Source organism: Drosophila pseudoobscura, chromosome 3 (genome assembly GCF_009870125.1).
Source record: "Drosophila pseudoobscura strain MV-25-SWS-2005 chromosome 3, UCI_Dpse_MV25, whole genome shotgun sequence".
NCBI lineage: Eukaryota > Metazoa > Arthropoda > Insecta > Diptera > Drosophilidae > Drosophila > Drosophila pseudoobscura.
Window position 1 is genome coordinate 5,381,244 of NC_046680.1, and position 14,883 is coordinate 5,396,126.

At 41.7% G+C, this 14,883-nt stretch overlaps 3 protein-coding genes across 4 annotated transcripts; 2 read left to right on the top strand and 1 right to left on the bottom strand.

The window, feature by feature from the left end:
- ken (ken and barbie) lies at positions 1–6,621 on the top strand. Of its 2 annotated transcripts, none has more exons than XM_001360185.4 (3): positions 1–800; positions 4,194–4,363; positions 4,435–6,621. In XM_001360185.4, the coding sequence occupies exons 1-3, from the start codon at positions 792–794 to the stop codon at positions 5,963–5,965; spliced, it is 1,710 nt and encodes a 569-aa protein (XP_001360222.3). In that variant the 5' UTR covers positions 1–791; the 3' UTR covers positions 5,966–6,621. The 2 variants fall into 2 exon arrangements, with proteins under 2 accessions (XP_001360222.3, XP_033233857.1); XM_033377966.1 differs by lacking the exon at positions 1–800 and adding an exon at positions 3,839–4,012.
- Positions 6,622–7,198: 577 nt separating this feature from the next.
- TM4SF (Transmembrane 4 superfamily) lies at positions 7,199–9,698 on the top strand. Its single transcript, XM_001360186.4, has 5 exons — positions 7,199–7,726; positions 8,469–8,657; positions 8,742–8,927; positions 8,982–9,182; positions 9,252–9,698. The coding sequence occupies exons 1-5, from the start codon at positions 7,595–7,597 to the stop codon at positions 9,471–9,473; spliced, it is 930 nt and encodes a 309-aa protein (XP_001360223.4). The 5' UTR covers positions 7,199–7,594; the 3' UTR covers positions 9,474–9,698.
- Positions 9,651–11,186, bottom strand: LOC4803511 (uncharacterized). The gene is made up of 3 exons (XM_001360187.4): positions 10,877–11,186; positions 10,485–10,824; positions 9,651–10,424 (listed from the first exon to the last, which is right to left on the bottom strand). The coding sequence occupies exons 1-3, from the start codon at positions 11,080–11,082 to the stop codon at positions 9,744–9,746; spliced, it is 1,227 nt and encodes a 408-aa protein (XP_001360224.3). The 5' UTR covers positions 11,083–11,186; the 3' UTR covers positions 9,651–9,743.
- Positions 11,187–14,883: the final 3,697 nt, after the last annotated feature.

Here is a 14,883-nt window from a genome sequence, read left to right on the forward strand (position 1 = left end):
TTAACTGTTAATACTTTTTTCCCAACCGCCGATCGAGTCGGACGCGCGCGCGCATTGAATTCAAAAAAGAGAGAGCAAGAGCAAGAGCAAGAGCAGGAAATCTCTCACACTCGACACTCGCTCGCCCGCCAGAAAAAGTTTTACCAATCAAGTTTTTTATTTCGCAATAAAAAAGAAACAAAACTTCAACCTAGTTAAAGTTAATGTCGTTGTCGTGGTGAACGATTCGTGAGTGTGGTGTGCTGTGCTGTGTACATGTGCTAGTGTGGATCGCTGCGTCGCAGAAGAAGAAGATGTGCAAGCAGGAAAAACAAAAGAGAAATTGAATAAAATTAAAGTCCTCGTTGGATGGCCAATATAGTGAGCGAATAAAGCTTCATGTGTTCTTAAAAATATGAATAGTAGTACCACCGAGAGTTGTGTTCCCCCGCCTTCGAAGATCACCAACTACACACACACACACACGAGACCACGAAAGCTGGGTGTTGGTGTTGAAATCGAAATTGAAAGTTGTTGTGGGTGAGACCAACAGCACTGCCAACGGAATAGAACGCGTCGTCGCGTGTGTGTATCCCTCACATACACACTCTCGCCCACTGGAGCTGTGGCTAAAAGAGATTGGATTGTGAAAGGGGAAAGCTCGACTTGGTCGCACACATGTGTACAGACCCACGCAAACACACACGCACTCGAATCGCATATCATATCCACCGTGAACGAACTGATCGAGGAATTTATCCATTGAGTCTTAGTTTAGTGCAAGGGATTAAACAATTTTCGATCAATTGCTAATGAAAGAGGTAAGCTTTGCTGTATATTTACCACTCGTATTCACATACATAGTGGAGTTCGGTTAAATGAGCCAGAAACTTTTCCATCGGCTGGCATTGCAACATCTTCAACGAAACGAAAAACCCAAACTTTTGCGATGGTACGCGTGTCTACATGCACCTAAGCATACGTAAAACACAGAGCTACCAAGGTCAAACACTAATTTAATAGTCGCAGAGAAAAACATTCCAAAGCCAGACCAGACCGAGCTTAAAGCCAAAGTTGGGCCTGAACGAAGTTCCGATATAGCGAACGTCTGTTCGTAGCTATCCAATCTTCGTCATCGTGATCATCATTAACAGGGCAACAACAACAACAACAACAGCTAAAGCAAAAGCAACAACTACGGCTACAAAGCGCAGCCAACCAAAAGACAAGAAAGGCTTAGTGACCTTCATGGCATGGCGTGCTTTTGTCTGCGTAATATTTTGTTTGTGTGTGTATTTGTATGCATGTCATGAAATTTGAAGACATACTCGTACACACGTTCATACCTATGTACAGATATAATCTGTATATAATGGTAGTGGTTGACGGCTAACTGAACTGCTTTCCAATAAGAGTGAAGGTGAAAAAGCACACCACACCACAAGCATATGTATGCGCACACAGACAATGAACATGCAAGCGCACAATTACAGGCCGATCGCGCAGATGTTACAAAATATGCTATATGTACATGCACACAAACATATATGAACATATTTACAAGTATATACACACGTTTGTCTGTCGGTCTGTGCACTTACAAAGAGTGGAGGAATATGTATTTTATAGTAATATGTGACGAAAGCTTTGAACATTCTACAATCGAAAACTATCTTACTGAAAGGGGAAATGGAGAAATCCAAAACAAAATACTTCCATTGTACATATGTATATATGTATGTATGTATGTATTTATCATTTCCTTGGAGAGCCTCAATCTCAATGCCCAAAAGTACTGTCCTATCGTATCTTTCCCAGCATGTATCGTTCGCCTCATAAGTTATGTAATTCAAATTTGGGTCACTTTTACGAGTGTAGCATTTACAGCAAGTACAATGGCGCGGCGACGACGACTCTTTGCCATTTTCTGCGGGGCGGCCAGAGAGCTTTCGTGAAAGGGGAAAGAGCACAGCTCTGAGTTGCGAGTGCGAGTGTGTTGGTGCAGAAACAAGTTTAGCCCCCTCTCCACACCGCTCCGCTCCCTTTTTATAAGCTCTCATACAACTTTCAAAATATTTCGAATGCGCTTTCTCTTTTGTGGCCCCCGTTCTCTTCGTTTTCAATCTGCACCAGACATGTGCTTATACACTCACAATCTGCATAAATGATACTCTCACTCACATTAAAGAAAGAGTAGTGGAAAAACATTGCATTACATTGGAACGATGACGACTACAAAAATCTGAAAGTATAAAGTAATATGTATGTACATACATACATACATATTTATATACGAACTTACGTTCTCTGTATGTAAATATTTATGCGAGTGTGTTCGTTTTGTTTAGCTCTTTTTTTTTACTAATACACAGACATACAGCACAGAGAAAAAGAAAAGCTTTTTGTGAAAGGTGATTTTTATGCGCGTTTTGTGAGTTAGCGTGTTTTGTTTTGTCTCACTTTTGCGCTCGATCATCTCTGCTTTGTCCCTTTCATTCCCATTTCGAGTTGTTTTGTATGTATGTATGTATGAATGTATGTTGTACACTCGGCAACACCAGTCTGAGCCCAAAGTGGAGAAAAATGTCGAAATGTTTATGATCGCATCAAATGAAAGTACGGCAGGAATGATGTTCCATTTGAAAATAACTCAAACGCGTTTCCGCAGACGTCGGAGCCCAGTGTATGCATTTATGAAAGCCAGTTATTGTATGTATGTATGTACATATGTGGTTGTACATTTCCAATTGCGAAATCTGAAAGCGTTTGTAGAAAGGAATGAATATCCATGACGAATAGAAGGAATGAGAGGATTGGAATCCAGTATTCAACTTTATTCCATTAGCACCGTTTCTGACTTGCCCAACGTTAGAACTAGCCTGTCATCTCCCCGTTCCTCCCCCCGCAATCTTTCCCACAAACGATCGTGCTCTTTCAGCTTTCGCTTCCCATGAAAAATAACACAACTACGAAGTGGAGTGGAGCGTCGGCGAGGGGGGAAGCCATTCTCCCATTCTCTTGGTGCTGTGCCAAGCCAGTCATTCAAGTTTTATTGAAAGTGAACGTTTCGTCTCCCAGTGAAGCAGAGGCAAAAGCAGCGACGCAGCAGAGCGTAACAAAAAGCAAGACTATCTTTTCGAAGTTTTCAGATCTGCTGAACTTTAGCTTTGTTGAGAGCTTACAAGCCATGCTCTTGCACAATACAGTAATAGCCCCATAAAGTGAGCGAGTATGCATAGCTGTTCCACAGATACAGTCTCACAGTCCAGCGAATTTCAGTGTAACAATTTCATCGTATTCGCCGTTGCCTTCGCGCCAAACTCGAATCCAACACCAACACACCAACGCAACAGCAAGCTGTCGGCAGCAACAACAACATCGAAAGGGGAAAGCTTTTTTGAGGCAGTCGCGCAGAGAGAGAGAGAGAGAGAGAGACATAGAGAGGTAGTGGCAGAAGCAGCATAGCGAGCGTTTCTTAAGCAACTGCTATTGTGGTTGGGGGCTGCTCTATGAAGTGGAGCTTTCATCTTTTCCAGCAACAATGCTTGGGCTGTACATACGTGTGAAGGTAATGGCTGTATGCGTGTGTGTGTGGGTTGTGCAGTATTACAAAAACAGAGATGAAGAAAAACCTAAAAACCTGATTAGTAAACATTTACTAATGCTTTGTAATTTCAATTCACACACACAACCGCTCTTCGCTATACATATGAGTGTATGGATGTTTCCACATGTGTATGCATGATCATTTCTCCGTGGCGATGAAAGCTCACTTTCGAATACTGCAAGATCCTTTTTCTAACACACAGACAAGCGACCGAGTGTGTAGGTGGGTGAGCCTACCTGTGTGAGTGCCGTCTGTATGACACAATCGTGAAATAGTCATGGGGAGAGGGGAGGAGAGAGTTTCGGTGAAAGGCGGCTTCCAAGCTCGGAGATTGTGTAATACTCGCCAGCGGAAGAGACAGCGCCAGATGCAGACATTTTCCATTCCAAAACTTTCTATTTTGCTGTCTTCACAATTCACAGAAAGGTATGCACATGTACGAGTATATACTCGTATGTACATATGAAAATATACATATGTACATGCATATATAGAGTGGTCTCTGATCCGATTTGTAGCTTGCATTCTTTGAAATCTAATATTTGTAGTACTAATGCGCAGAATCCGATGCAACCAATCTAACCCCTCTTCCTTCTTCCATTTGTAGTTTCAGAGAATGTTGATGTTGCAATACAGCAAGCATGGCGAGTGCATACTCAAGGAAATCGGAGCAGCGTTCCGGGGAGAACACCCGGCGGACCTTACAATCGTGTGCGAGAACAAAGTGAAGCTGCATGCACACAAACTGGTGCTGGCCGCCGCCAGTCCCCTCATACGGTAAGCCTTTCGATTGGGTGGGGGCTGGGTCATTTTTGAGTTCACTGATGGTTATTGGTTGGATTTTGCAGAAACCTGTTAGAGGACACTCACCTGAGCGACTGCTCGACCACCGTCTACTTCCCAGACGTCAATGCCACCTACTTTAAATTTCTGCTGGACTTCCTGTACTCGGGACAGACGTGCATCACCTCTCGTGACGTGAACTACCTGCACGATCTGCTGCTGCTCCTGCAGATCAAGTCCGATAGCTGGAAGACCACAGACTCTGCCTATCTGAACAGCAAGTGCGGAAGCATACGCGAGAGATCTCGGAAGCAGTACTCATCCTCCCAGAACCTGGACCAGACACTCAAGTATGAGGTCGACAGTGTGGACGAGTCCAGAAATGCGGCCGATTTTTCCGCGTGCTCGGCCGAGCACTGCGAGAGTGCCCCCGAGTGTGGAGGCGGGGGGGTGGCCAAGGAAGAGGACGACGAATGCACGCACAAGGACAACAGGAGCGAAAAAGACACAGATGAAATCGTAAATCTCTCTAATGCTCCACCGAGTGGCATCAGCAACCACAGCAACACCAACAGCAACAGCAGTAACAACAATAACAACAACTCGACTATAAATCCAGTTAACCTTTCACTAGACCTCCGGACAAAAAGCGAGAACTCGGCCCGTAGTGATGCCAGCAGAACAATCGGATCGGGATCTGATCACAGCGGCATCGACCTGGCTATCAGCGCAAGCGAGAGCACAAAGCGGAAGGGACTTTTCTTCGACTCGCACAAGGATGTGTTGAAGCCGCTGTCCGATGGCTCGGACATCAACAGCTCGCCGGAGAACTACGTGGTTACGCCCCATCGAAAACGACGACCCGGCTTTCACAACACTCAAAGTGACAATCAGCCATTCACATCGTATCAGCAAAACCTGTTGGAAGAGCTGAGACTGGTGAAGTCGACGACATCGCCCATATCTGGATTTAGCTCGGAGAAGAACATGCTCGCCCATCTCGAGGATGGGGCACTCAACGGCGACACCCTGACCCCGGACCGAAAGCTAATCGAATCGCAAAGGAACCATGCACAGAGCCCGGATATACCAATGCACTTGGGGCCCCAGTTCGTGTACCAGTGGCAGTCGAATCAGAACGCCGCGATTTCCGCAATGCCCAATCTGCAGTCGCGACTCTCTAGTCTGTCGCACATGAACCTGGGGCTGGACCCAGAGGGTCGCAGCAGCTCCGCCTCCGGATCGAACATAGCCAGCAGCAACCCCCACTCGTCTTCGGTGCGAGAGTACCGGTGCGAGTACTGCGGCAAGCAGTTCGGCATGTCCTGGAACCTCAAAACCCATCTGCGCGTCCACACGGGCGAGAAGCCCTTTGCCTGCCGCCTCTGCGTGGCTATGTTCAAGCAGAAGGCCCACCTCCTCAAGCACTTGTGCTCGGTCCACCGGAACATCATAACCACCACCAACGGCACGGACACGGAGAACCGCTACAGCTGTTGCTTCTGCTCCATGTGCTTCGAGTCGGTGCAGGAGCTGGTCCGGCATCTCTCCGGGCACCACAACAACCTGCTGCTGACCAAGAATCTTCGCGAATAACCTAACCGATCTTTGAGTTGGCTCCACCCGCCGCCAATCCAATACTTGCAAAGAGACCTGAATTTTATATATATATATATTGTATACAAACATACGGTAAACAGTAAAAGTAACAGATTTAATTACTTATTGTATAAATATGTAAAATGTACATTTAAATCTTAAGCTTACCAACATTCACGTGACTACTTTACTGGATTCACAATAACTTCACCGACGGCATGACGATATGAACGCAGCCAGAGATGGAGATGGGGCTGGGGCTGGCGCTGGGAATTAGAATCCAAGAATCCGAGCCCGAAAGAGAGAGAGGCAAAACAAGTTGTTTTTTCTCTTTTAAATTGTATTTGAGTTTCAAACACCCCACAGAACCCCACGTCCACTATTCCCTATTTTTTTAAAACGGCTGGTCCATCAAAATGGAACATTATTTTCTAAGAATATTTGTATACAAACGGTATTGTAATTTCTATTTTATTTTCTACCCCGTCTTACATGAACTCCTACCTACCTACATACATATATTTGAATAATTTTTATACACTCTTTCATGCTAAGATTTTTACATATTCCCTCCTAAAATCGCCAATAAAAGTGTGTAAATAGTAGTACAGTATAAATTCGCAAGTTCGTAATAAAATCAGAAAAGCATTTCAGTTTTGTCTATACTTTCCAAGCAATTTTCGAAATATATTTTGTTGAACCTACATATTACCGATTTGTTTCTGCGGCAAGTGGCAGTTAAATTGGGTGGATAAGCAAATGTCCAATGGGGTGACATAGTCCTTCGTTGGCTACTATCTTTTGAATAGTTTTTGAAATTGCTATTTAAATGTAGCTTCTTGGCGCCAAACTAATGTTGATGCTGGCCAGCTTGTGTCAATCGAATATTCGATAGTGGTAACTTTCGTTTCGTAGCATACTCCTTTTGGGAGTAAGTGTAAATATCAAGTAGAAATCGTAGGCGAGGCGCGATGTTCAAATATGTCGAAATTTTTGCCTAGCATGGCTCCGTTTTCGGGAAATATATATATAGATATATATATATTTATATTTATAGCTCCGTAGAGCTATATTTTTGGCTACAAAAATAAAATAATAAATATCTACGGTCACACTCTTTAACCGATATAAAATTTGGTTGGCGCGCAGTGTTATTGGCCGCGGTTATAGATAATATTCCCACTGTTGGCGCAGAAGTATAACAAAGCAAGGAACGAAATGGTCAGACCGTCAAATGCGTATTTTCGACTGCGACCGATCTGAGTGACTCGGAGTTAACACTAAGCTAACTGTTATTTTTAGTTAAAAATTGCATCCGTGAAGTTGAACCTGGACCTGGACTGGCAAAATGTGGATGTCTCTGAAACCGCGAGCAACAGCAACGTTCAGTGATGATAAAGTGATGTGATGTGACGAACACTGCAGTAGAATCGAGCGAAGGCTAACAACGACAGCATAACTTCAATCCAACCAAAATAGAGGTCCACAATATACCCACACAGCCGTACATCCGTGCAACCGAAAAGCTGCAACACGCCAACACACATTCAAAAACAAAGGCACACACAGCCACATACCCACGAATGCTGAGAGACTTAATATAATTAATAAACTTCAGTGAAGTGAATGCAAACTGCGAGATATTCGACGGAGAGCACTCGAAAATTCGAAGACTCGCGAAGGACAACAACAATGGCGCTGCCAAAGAAAATTAAATGTTTTAAATATTTGGTTTACAGTTATGTATTTCTCCTAGCGGTAAGTTTGGCCCAAATTCTCCTCTCCGAACGGGATAGATAGAGAGCATAATTAGAGCTTTGTAGAGTTATATAAGGTAAATGCAATGATATGAATGTGTGTGCGTCCGATAACGGTTTACACACATGTATGTAATTGCACGGAAAATGTAATCAATTTGGGGAGCATTTGCATACAATTTGATTCTACATCACATCATTGTACGAGTATGTATGAACGAATATTCCCATTTCCTGCTAACCAAATCAAATCATGCATATTCCGAACGAATACAATCAACTTCATTTCATGCTCCTCACACTATGGAAATCTGTGCATCAAATGATGTAAATACATGTACACGTATGTAGATACACATGTATGAACATCCTGCACAATGTAAAAACTTCTTGTCCTCGAATGTACAACGTCCCACATTCCCACTCACTCTCACCATTGTGGCGAATCATGGGGGATATGTACACATTTTTATCCTTGAATACATACTCGTATATAGTATATTAAATCCCGAGTCGTAGTGACCTTGAGCTAGTTAAAAGCTGCGCCTACATACATACATACATATGTTTGGGTGTGCATGGGCTTGTGCACACAACACTTCGCATGACGTCAAAGGGAGTACAAATGAAAGCCTTCAGAATAGCATCCCAAAGTGGCAAGGACACTGTGATGAACGGGACGGGCGTTTAATCCTACTCGAACAGCTCCGTCAAATGAACACCATGCTTCTTTCGTATTTTAGCTAACTGGAGCCGCGCAGATATTTTTGGGAACATCCCTGTTGTGGGGACACTCGGTGTATTATGGAATTGTGCAGAACAAGTTGTGGGCCCCAGCCGCGATCCTCCTGTGCCTGGGTCCTGTGACCTTCATCCTGTGCTGGATGGGATGTCAGGCTACGAACCAAAGGAAGCGCTGCCTACTCGGAATGGTAATGCAATTGTGAAAAGGAAACTTACGTTAGCCATGGAGCATGCATCTCTATATATCACTAAATTTCTTTCTATATCCCCAGTTTTCCGCACTTCTGGTGGCCTGCATATGTGTTCAATTCATTATCTGTGGATGGTCCTTGGCCATGCGGGAGAACCTTCCAACTTCGGTAGAGATTTTCATTGACGATTCCTTCGTGGAGTTCTTGGACAAATTTTCGCGCACCAAAGTAGATAACTTGCATTTGTGGAATAGAATGCAGTCGCAGGTAAGTCTTTAGATATGGCTATAAATGAGTATAATTGATTACTGGTTTGTTCAGCTACAATGCTGCGGCGTTGATGGACCTCTTGATTATCGTCGACTCTCGCTGCCCTGGTCCTGTTGCTCTCGTCCGGAGCACGCCTACGAATCTGCCTGCGATACTCACTACAAGCGCGGTTGTTTGGCCGTCGTATCGGAGCAAATCAAGAACCGCTTGCTGATAACCGCGTTCGGGGCTGCCATTATAGCTATTTTTCAGGTGAGATCATTGGAAGCACGCGCACCGATCACACTTCTCTTCAACATATAAACGCACTTCTGTTTACAGAGCTTAGGGATCTTCTGCGCAGTCCATTTGACCATTCTTTTTGGAAAGAACGACAATACGCACCCCATAAATATGAACCGGAAAAAGAAGCAACAGCAATTCTTACCCCTAACCATACAGGACAAGCGGCATGACCTACCATCGCCCATTAATCTATCACCATCTGCACCAGGGCAGAGAGTTTTAAAAACTAATCTGCCTTCGGCCATGCAACACAAATGACAGACGATTAGTTTCTAAGATTGAAAATTTATGAAAAACTCCAAAGAAAAATTATAAAAAAAAACTAAAAAAAAAATGTTGTAAACTGAGATGGAATGAATATAACTGTGACCCTCAATGTTACGTTATGGTAATTTTAAACAAATTTAACGTTCGAGAAAAGAAACAACATTTGAATTTGGATTGATTCTCCAGTAGTTTAATTAAAGCTTAAAAACAATTGGATTTGCCTTGTTTTTACCTATGTATGGGCTCCGACGTGGCTTCGGGTCAGTTGGCGGATCTCGTGACACTTGGCGGCACGTAGAACGTATCCGCTGCCTTTGGCGTCTTTTTCTTTCCGAACCAGCGCTTAGGATATTGGACCTTCTTCTTGTATATCTGAATATCGATGTCATCCTTGTTCTCAAAAAACCAAAGGTTTTGCCGCTTCGCTTCCAGCTCGTTCAGCGTTTTCTCAATGCTATCCTTCCGTTCCACTAGACTCTGCTCCTCGATATACTTCTTTACAGCGTTCTCAAACTGTTTGGACCATTCTTGATAGGACTGACCATATTCAGCTAAGAGTTTCGGTTCGAACTTTTGGGAACTACCTTTTATACTACTCTCCAGTTTTTCGTGGATGGAGTTGGTCTGCGTGCATTGATCGAGTGCTTGCTGTAACGATTGTGTAAACTCGTCCGAGCCCTCCAGTTTCAGACTTTCAGCTACATTCTGGGAAGCGGTAAGGATTTCTTTGTAGAAAACCTCACGGTTTTTGGCCAGAAGACTGACAGCATCAGGTAATTTACCGCACAATACAAAGCCAAGAAGACAAATGTTTTGTTTCAGCTCTTTCAGAGTGCCTGAGCCAGAGCCCAATAGAATCATAGCTCGACCAAGAACCTTTTCCTCCGTCTTATCACTTGTATCTTCTACATAGTTTCGAATAAATTTAACACGGACTTTTTCCTGAAAAAGAATTTTTGGTCAGTTCGTTGAAACCATTAACAGAAATATAACTTGGTTTACCACTTCAGGAGCAGGTGCTGCAGGTATATTCTCGGACGATTCCAAAGGCTTGAAGTCTTTCACGAACCTAAAAAATGAGTGGAGTGCTAACGCCTCGACCAGCTCGCTATTGCATAAGCCTCTCTCCACAAGAAGAGCAGCAATCTGCGCTGCTTCTAATGTGTTTCCGCTGTGCAACAATAGGTCCATAAGGAAACACCCGGAGAACTGGTCAATAAACAGTCCATATTGGCTGGGACTCCGCAGAACCGTGATTACCTCCTGGGGATTTGTGGAGTCCAGTAATTGCTTCACCAACAGACTCGGCAAAAGCGGAACATAGCTGCATTCTTTTTGCTTTCTATAAGGGTTCCAAGGTTAGTTCAAGTTCTGGCTAAAACGTTCAAGCTTACCTGAGCTTAAGCAGCCTGTCCACCAGGTCCATTTGCCGATGATCCGCATTCACAAACAGATCCAAATCTATATTTGTTCCAGCATGCTGACTGCCCTCAGGTAAGAGGTGTCGAAACTTGGCTGGACCCTCACTCGCCAGCGCCTTGAATTCTGTTGAAAAATACGACATTGACATCCATCTTCTGGAAATCCTAGATCTCAACATGGCCAATTAATGTAAATTTTAATTAATTTATTAAATTAAATGCAGGATTACGTCCAAAAAGTGTTATCGTTGAAAAATACCGTCCGACCCTCAGAAATATACCAAAATATACCGGCTTAATTGGAAATATACCAAAAATATACTGACGAATTAAAGTTATATTTTACATATTCCTCGTTTTCTTTCTTCCGTTGAATATTACTAGCTATATAGAACATTTAGCCGTGCCCCCTCAATTTTATACGATTAATGAATCAATTTTCTACAAGATTGGATAGTTTTTAGTCCTTGCTTTTATTGTATTTTGGCTAAAACAAGGCATAAGCCAAATAGTTCAACAAAAAATCAGTCGCAATGTGGCTGGTATTTAAAGACATGATGCGTGTATAGGCCTTTGTACACCCTATTTCGTTAATTTTACATGTAGATCAAACGCAATTTATTAAGACCTTTTCTCAAATTGATATTCTTTAGACATATTCAAGTACCTTATTAGTATCTTGTATATATTTATCTCGATCCTGATACCCACGGAGTCTTGGAAGACAAACGTATTCTTAATTCTATAACATCCATTCCCCCAGGGTATGTGTGCGTGGAATGGGACTCATTGTTGTGAACCGGTTATGACGACTAATTCTTGGTTAATCTTTCTTCCGTCGAATATTCCCAGCTATATAGATCTCTCAGTTTTGCCCAGACAATTTTATATGATAGCTGAATCAATTTTGATCAAGATTAACTATTTTTAAGTACTTGCATGTTTTTTATTTTGACAAAAACACGATTTCATCAAAAATGTTCAATGTCGCAGGTTGTGACGTCAATGTTGCTGGTATTTGCAGACTCATTTGTTGTCAACCAGGGTATGTGCGTTTGTATACCCTATTTCGTGAATATTTTATAAAGATACTGTTTTCCAATCGACTTCTTTCAAATGTAATTAATAAAGGCCTTGTTTTAGATTGCATTTTTTTGGTCTATTCATGCATTTGATTAGTTATTTGTATATAAAACCTGATCCCTGTAGCGATTCTTTGTCTCTGTAAGAGGACCACTAATTGCAAAAAATCGTTTAAAATAGATACTGACTAGTTTCTGCATTAATTAGAGCATGGGATGAAACACATTTCGGCAATTCTATATCAGCCATTTCCCCAGGGTATGTGTGCATGGAATTAGCAACATGTTTGTGTATGGAATGGGACTCATCTGTTGCGAACCGGGTATTGCCAAATCCGGATATTTCAAGCTATATAGAGTTTTCAGCTTTGCCCACTTAGTTTTATCCCATAGATGAATACATTTTCTAACATCTTTAAATTGCTTGTAAGTATTTTATTTTGACTAAAATACGGGTTTCAAGTAAATGTTGCTGCAACTTTTGTGTATGGAATGTATGGACTCATTGTTGTGAACCGGTTATTACAGATTCTACCCGATTCAAATAAATACCAAAATATACGGTCTCATTTGAAAAATATACCGAGTGGTTCGCGCCAAATCGAAATTTTTTGAATGTGAGCGACAAGGACTTAAATGTTGTCAACCGGGCCTTTATCTATGCCCACATAATGTTATACGATTAATGAATCAATTTTCTACTTAACTGGCCAGTTTTTAGTCCTTGCTTTTATTGTATTTTGACTAAACAATTTTTAAGCAAAATGGTACAACAAAAAAAACAGTTGCAATGTTGCTGGTAAATTAGCAACATTTGTGTATGGAATGGGACTCATTGTTGCTAAAGCGAAACTGCGGCGAATCGGGTATTGCCACTTAGCTTTATCGCATAGATAAATACATTTTTTACAAGATTGCTTCTTTAAATTGCTTGTAAGTATTGTATTTTTACCAAAAAACGTTTTTCAAGTAAATGTTGCCGCAACATTGTGTATGGAATGGGACTCATTGTTGCTAAATCGAACTGCGGCGAATTCAAATTCGATTCAAAAAACGACCAATTCCTCATATTCTTTGTTCCGTTGAATAATACTATCTAAATAAAACATTTAGCCATGCCCACTCAATTTCGTACGATTGATGAATCAATTCTATACATGATTGGCCTATTCAAAATACTTGCATTTATTGGATTTTTATATAAAATTGAAAATTAAATTAATAGATGACAAAAATACCATTTAGCACTAAAAAACACCACAAGGGAGCGCGGCGAAAACCAGTTTCTACAGTATATACGGTCTCACTTGAAAAATATACCGAGTGGTGCGCGCCAAATCGAACTTTTTTGAATGTGAGCTCCCGGTTATGGTTGCAGCTCGGATTCGTCCATCGTGGCGCGGCTTATGGAGTCCGAGGCGACTCTGTTCAAGTAATGCACCCGCGACGCGTCTCGAGGACGAGGGAACGCGGCTTCTCCACCCCCCTTCCACAAAGCACGACGGCTGCCATCCACGCGGGTGATCTCGATGAGATGAGCCTCCGCATCGGACCGACGCGAGAACATGCCCCATTCCCCACGTCTTTCCATCGCACCAGACGCCAGTTGCCGTTTTAGCCGAACAGCTGTTCACCCCCACCCCCAGTCCGCGGTCTGTTCTTCTTCTTCCTTTTGCTATGATTTTGCTATGATTTTGCTATGATTTTGCTGTGATTTTGCTGTGAATTCGTCTTCTTCTTCTTTTTTCCACGAAATTTTCATGTTTTAAAATACCACCGGAAAATACCGAATATTTCCCAAATTTTTTTTTTCAAAAAACGACCAATTCTTTGTTCCGTTGAATAATACTATCTAAATAAAACATTTAGCCATGCCCACTCAATTTCGTACGATTGATGAATCAATTCTATACATGATTGGCCTATTCGAAATACTTGCATTTATTGGATTTTGATTAAAACAAGGTTTAAACAAAACAGAATTTTTCCCGACCAATACTAGTGTGGTTGCGGTCTGCAGCATGGGCATTCTCGATACAGTTGCTTGACCAAAAGAATAGGAACGTGGAATCGGAACATGCAAACATAAACATTATGTATCGTGTTGGGTCAACATTGCTCATTTTGGGGAACATGTTCACTTATTTTTTAATAAGTCAACTCACTCATATTGCTCACTTGTTCACCTAGATTGCTCAGTTGCTCACTTGCTCACTGTTCGCGCAGAGATTACTAAGCACCAGAGATTTTGACACAAATACAATGTAACGAAATACGTTACATTTCAATTTTAATCAAACATTTAAAACAAAACAAAAAAAATTGCAATGATTCCAAATTTTACTATACTTTCGAAGTATCGAATATATTTTGAATTAGCGACATATTGAATTTTCAAAAGAATAAACAGTCCTGAACGCAAAATGCCCTTTGAGGAGCAAAATTGCGCAAAAAGTGAGTAGAGAACATGTGAGCAAAAATTAACAAGTGAACAACTAAGAACAAGTGAACAAAAAAGAACAGTTTGGAAGGAACATGTTCAGTTGCTCACTTAAGTGAATAACTCTTTTTTGTTCACTCACTCATGAGTAACAGAACACTCGATCTATAAGAATTTTTATTAACTTTAATGTGTTTTTCTTTTGTTTGCCTACAGCGTATGGTGTATACGTTGGTTACTTTTCCATTTGTCTGCAAAATTCTTGTCGAGATTAAATGGTTAGTACGAAATTGAAACAAGAAGTAAATAATTTTGAATGCTGTGCCGTCGTACGTTTACTCATTCATAAATAAATACATCATCAAAACCAACTGATCTAAAAATACAATAATGGGGGCGAAATAAATAAATAATAAGTAAATAAAAGAATCGCGTCCCATTTCGTCCATAATTTGGTT

Excerpts from the sequence above, each read along its gene's own strand:
- ken (XM_001360185.4), top strand. Across the intron at positions 4,364-4,434 it reads GCCGCCAGTCCCCTCATACG|AAACCTGTTAGAGGACACTC; the intron begins GTAAGCCTTTCG and ends TGGATTTTGCAG.
- TM4SF (XM_001360186.4), top strand. The coding sequence starts at position 7,595 with ATGCAAACTGCGAGATATTCGACGGAGAGCACTCGAAAATTCGAAGAC. Across the intron at positions 8,928-8,981 it reads GGAATAGAATGCAGTCGCAG|CTACAATGCTGCGGCGTTGA; the intron begins GTAAGTCTTTAG and ends TGGTTTGTTCAG. Across the intron at positions 9,183-9,251 it reads CCATTATAGCTATTTTTCAG|AGCTTAGGGATCTTCTGCGC; the intron begins GTGAGATCATTG and ends TTCTGTTTACAG.
- LOC4803511 (XM_001360187.4), bottom strand. The coding sequence starts at position 11,082 with ATGTTGAGATCTAGGATTTCCAGAAGATGGATGTCAATGTCGTATTTT. Across the intron at positions 10,825-10,876 it reads GACAGGCTGCTTAAGCTCAG|AAAGCAAAAAGAATGCAGCT; the intron begins GTAAGCTTGAAC and ends GAACCCTTATAG. Across the intron at positions 10,425-10,484 it reads CAGCACCTGCTCCTGAAGTG|GAAAAAGTCCGTGTTAAATT; the intron begins GTAAACCAAGTT and ends ATTCTTTTTCAG.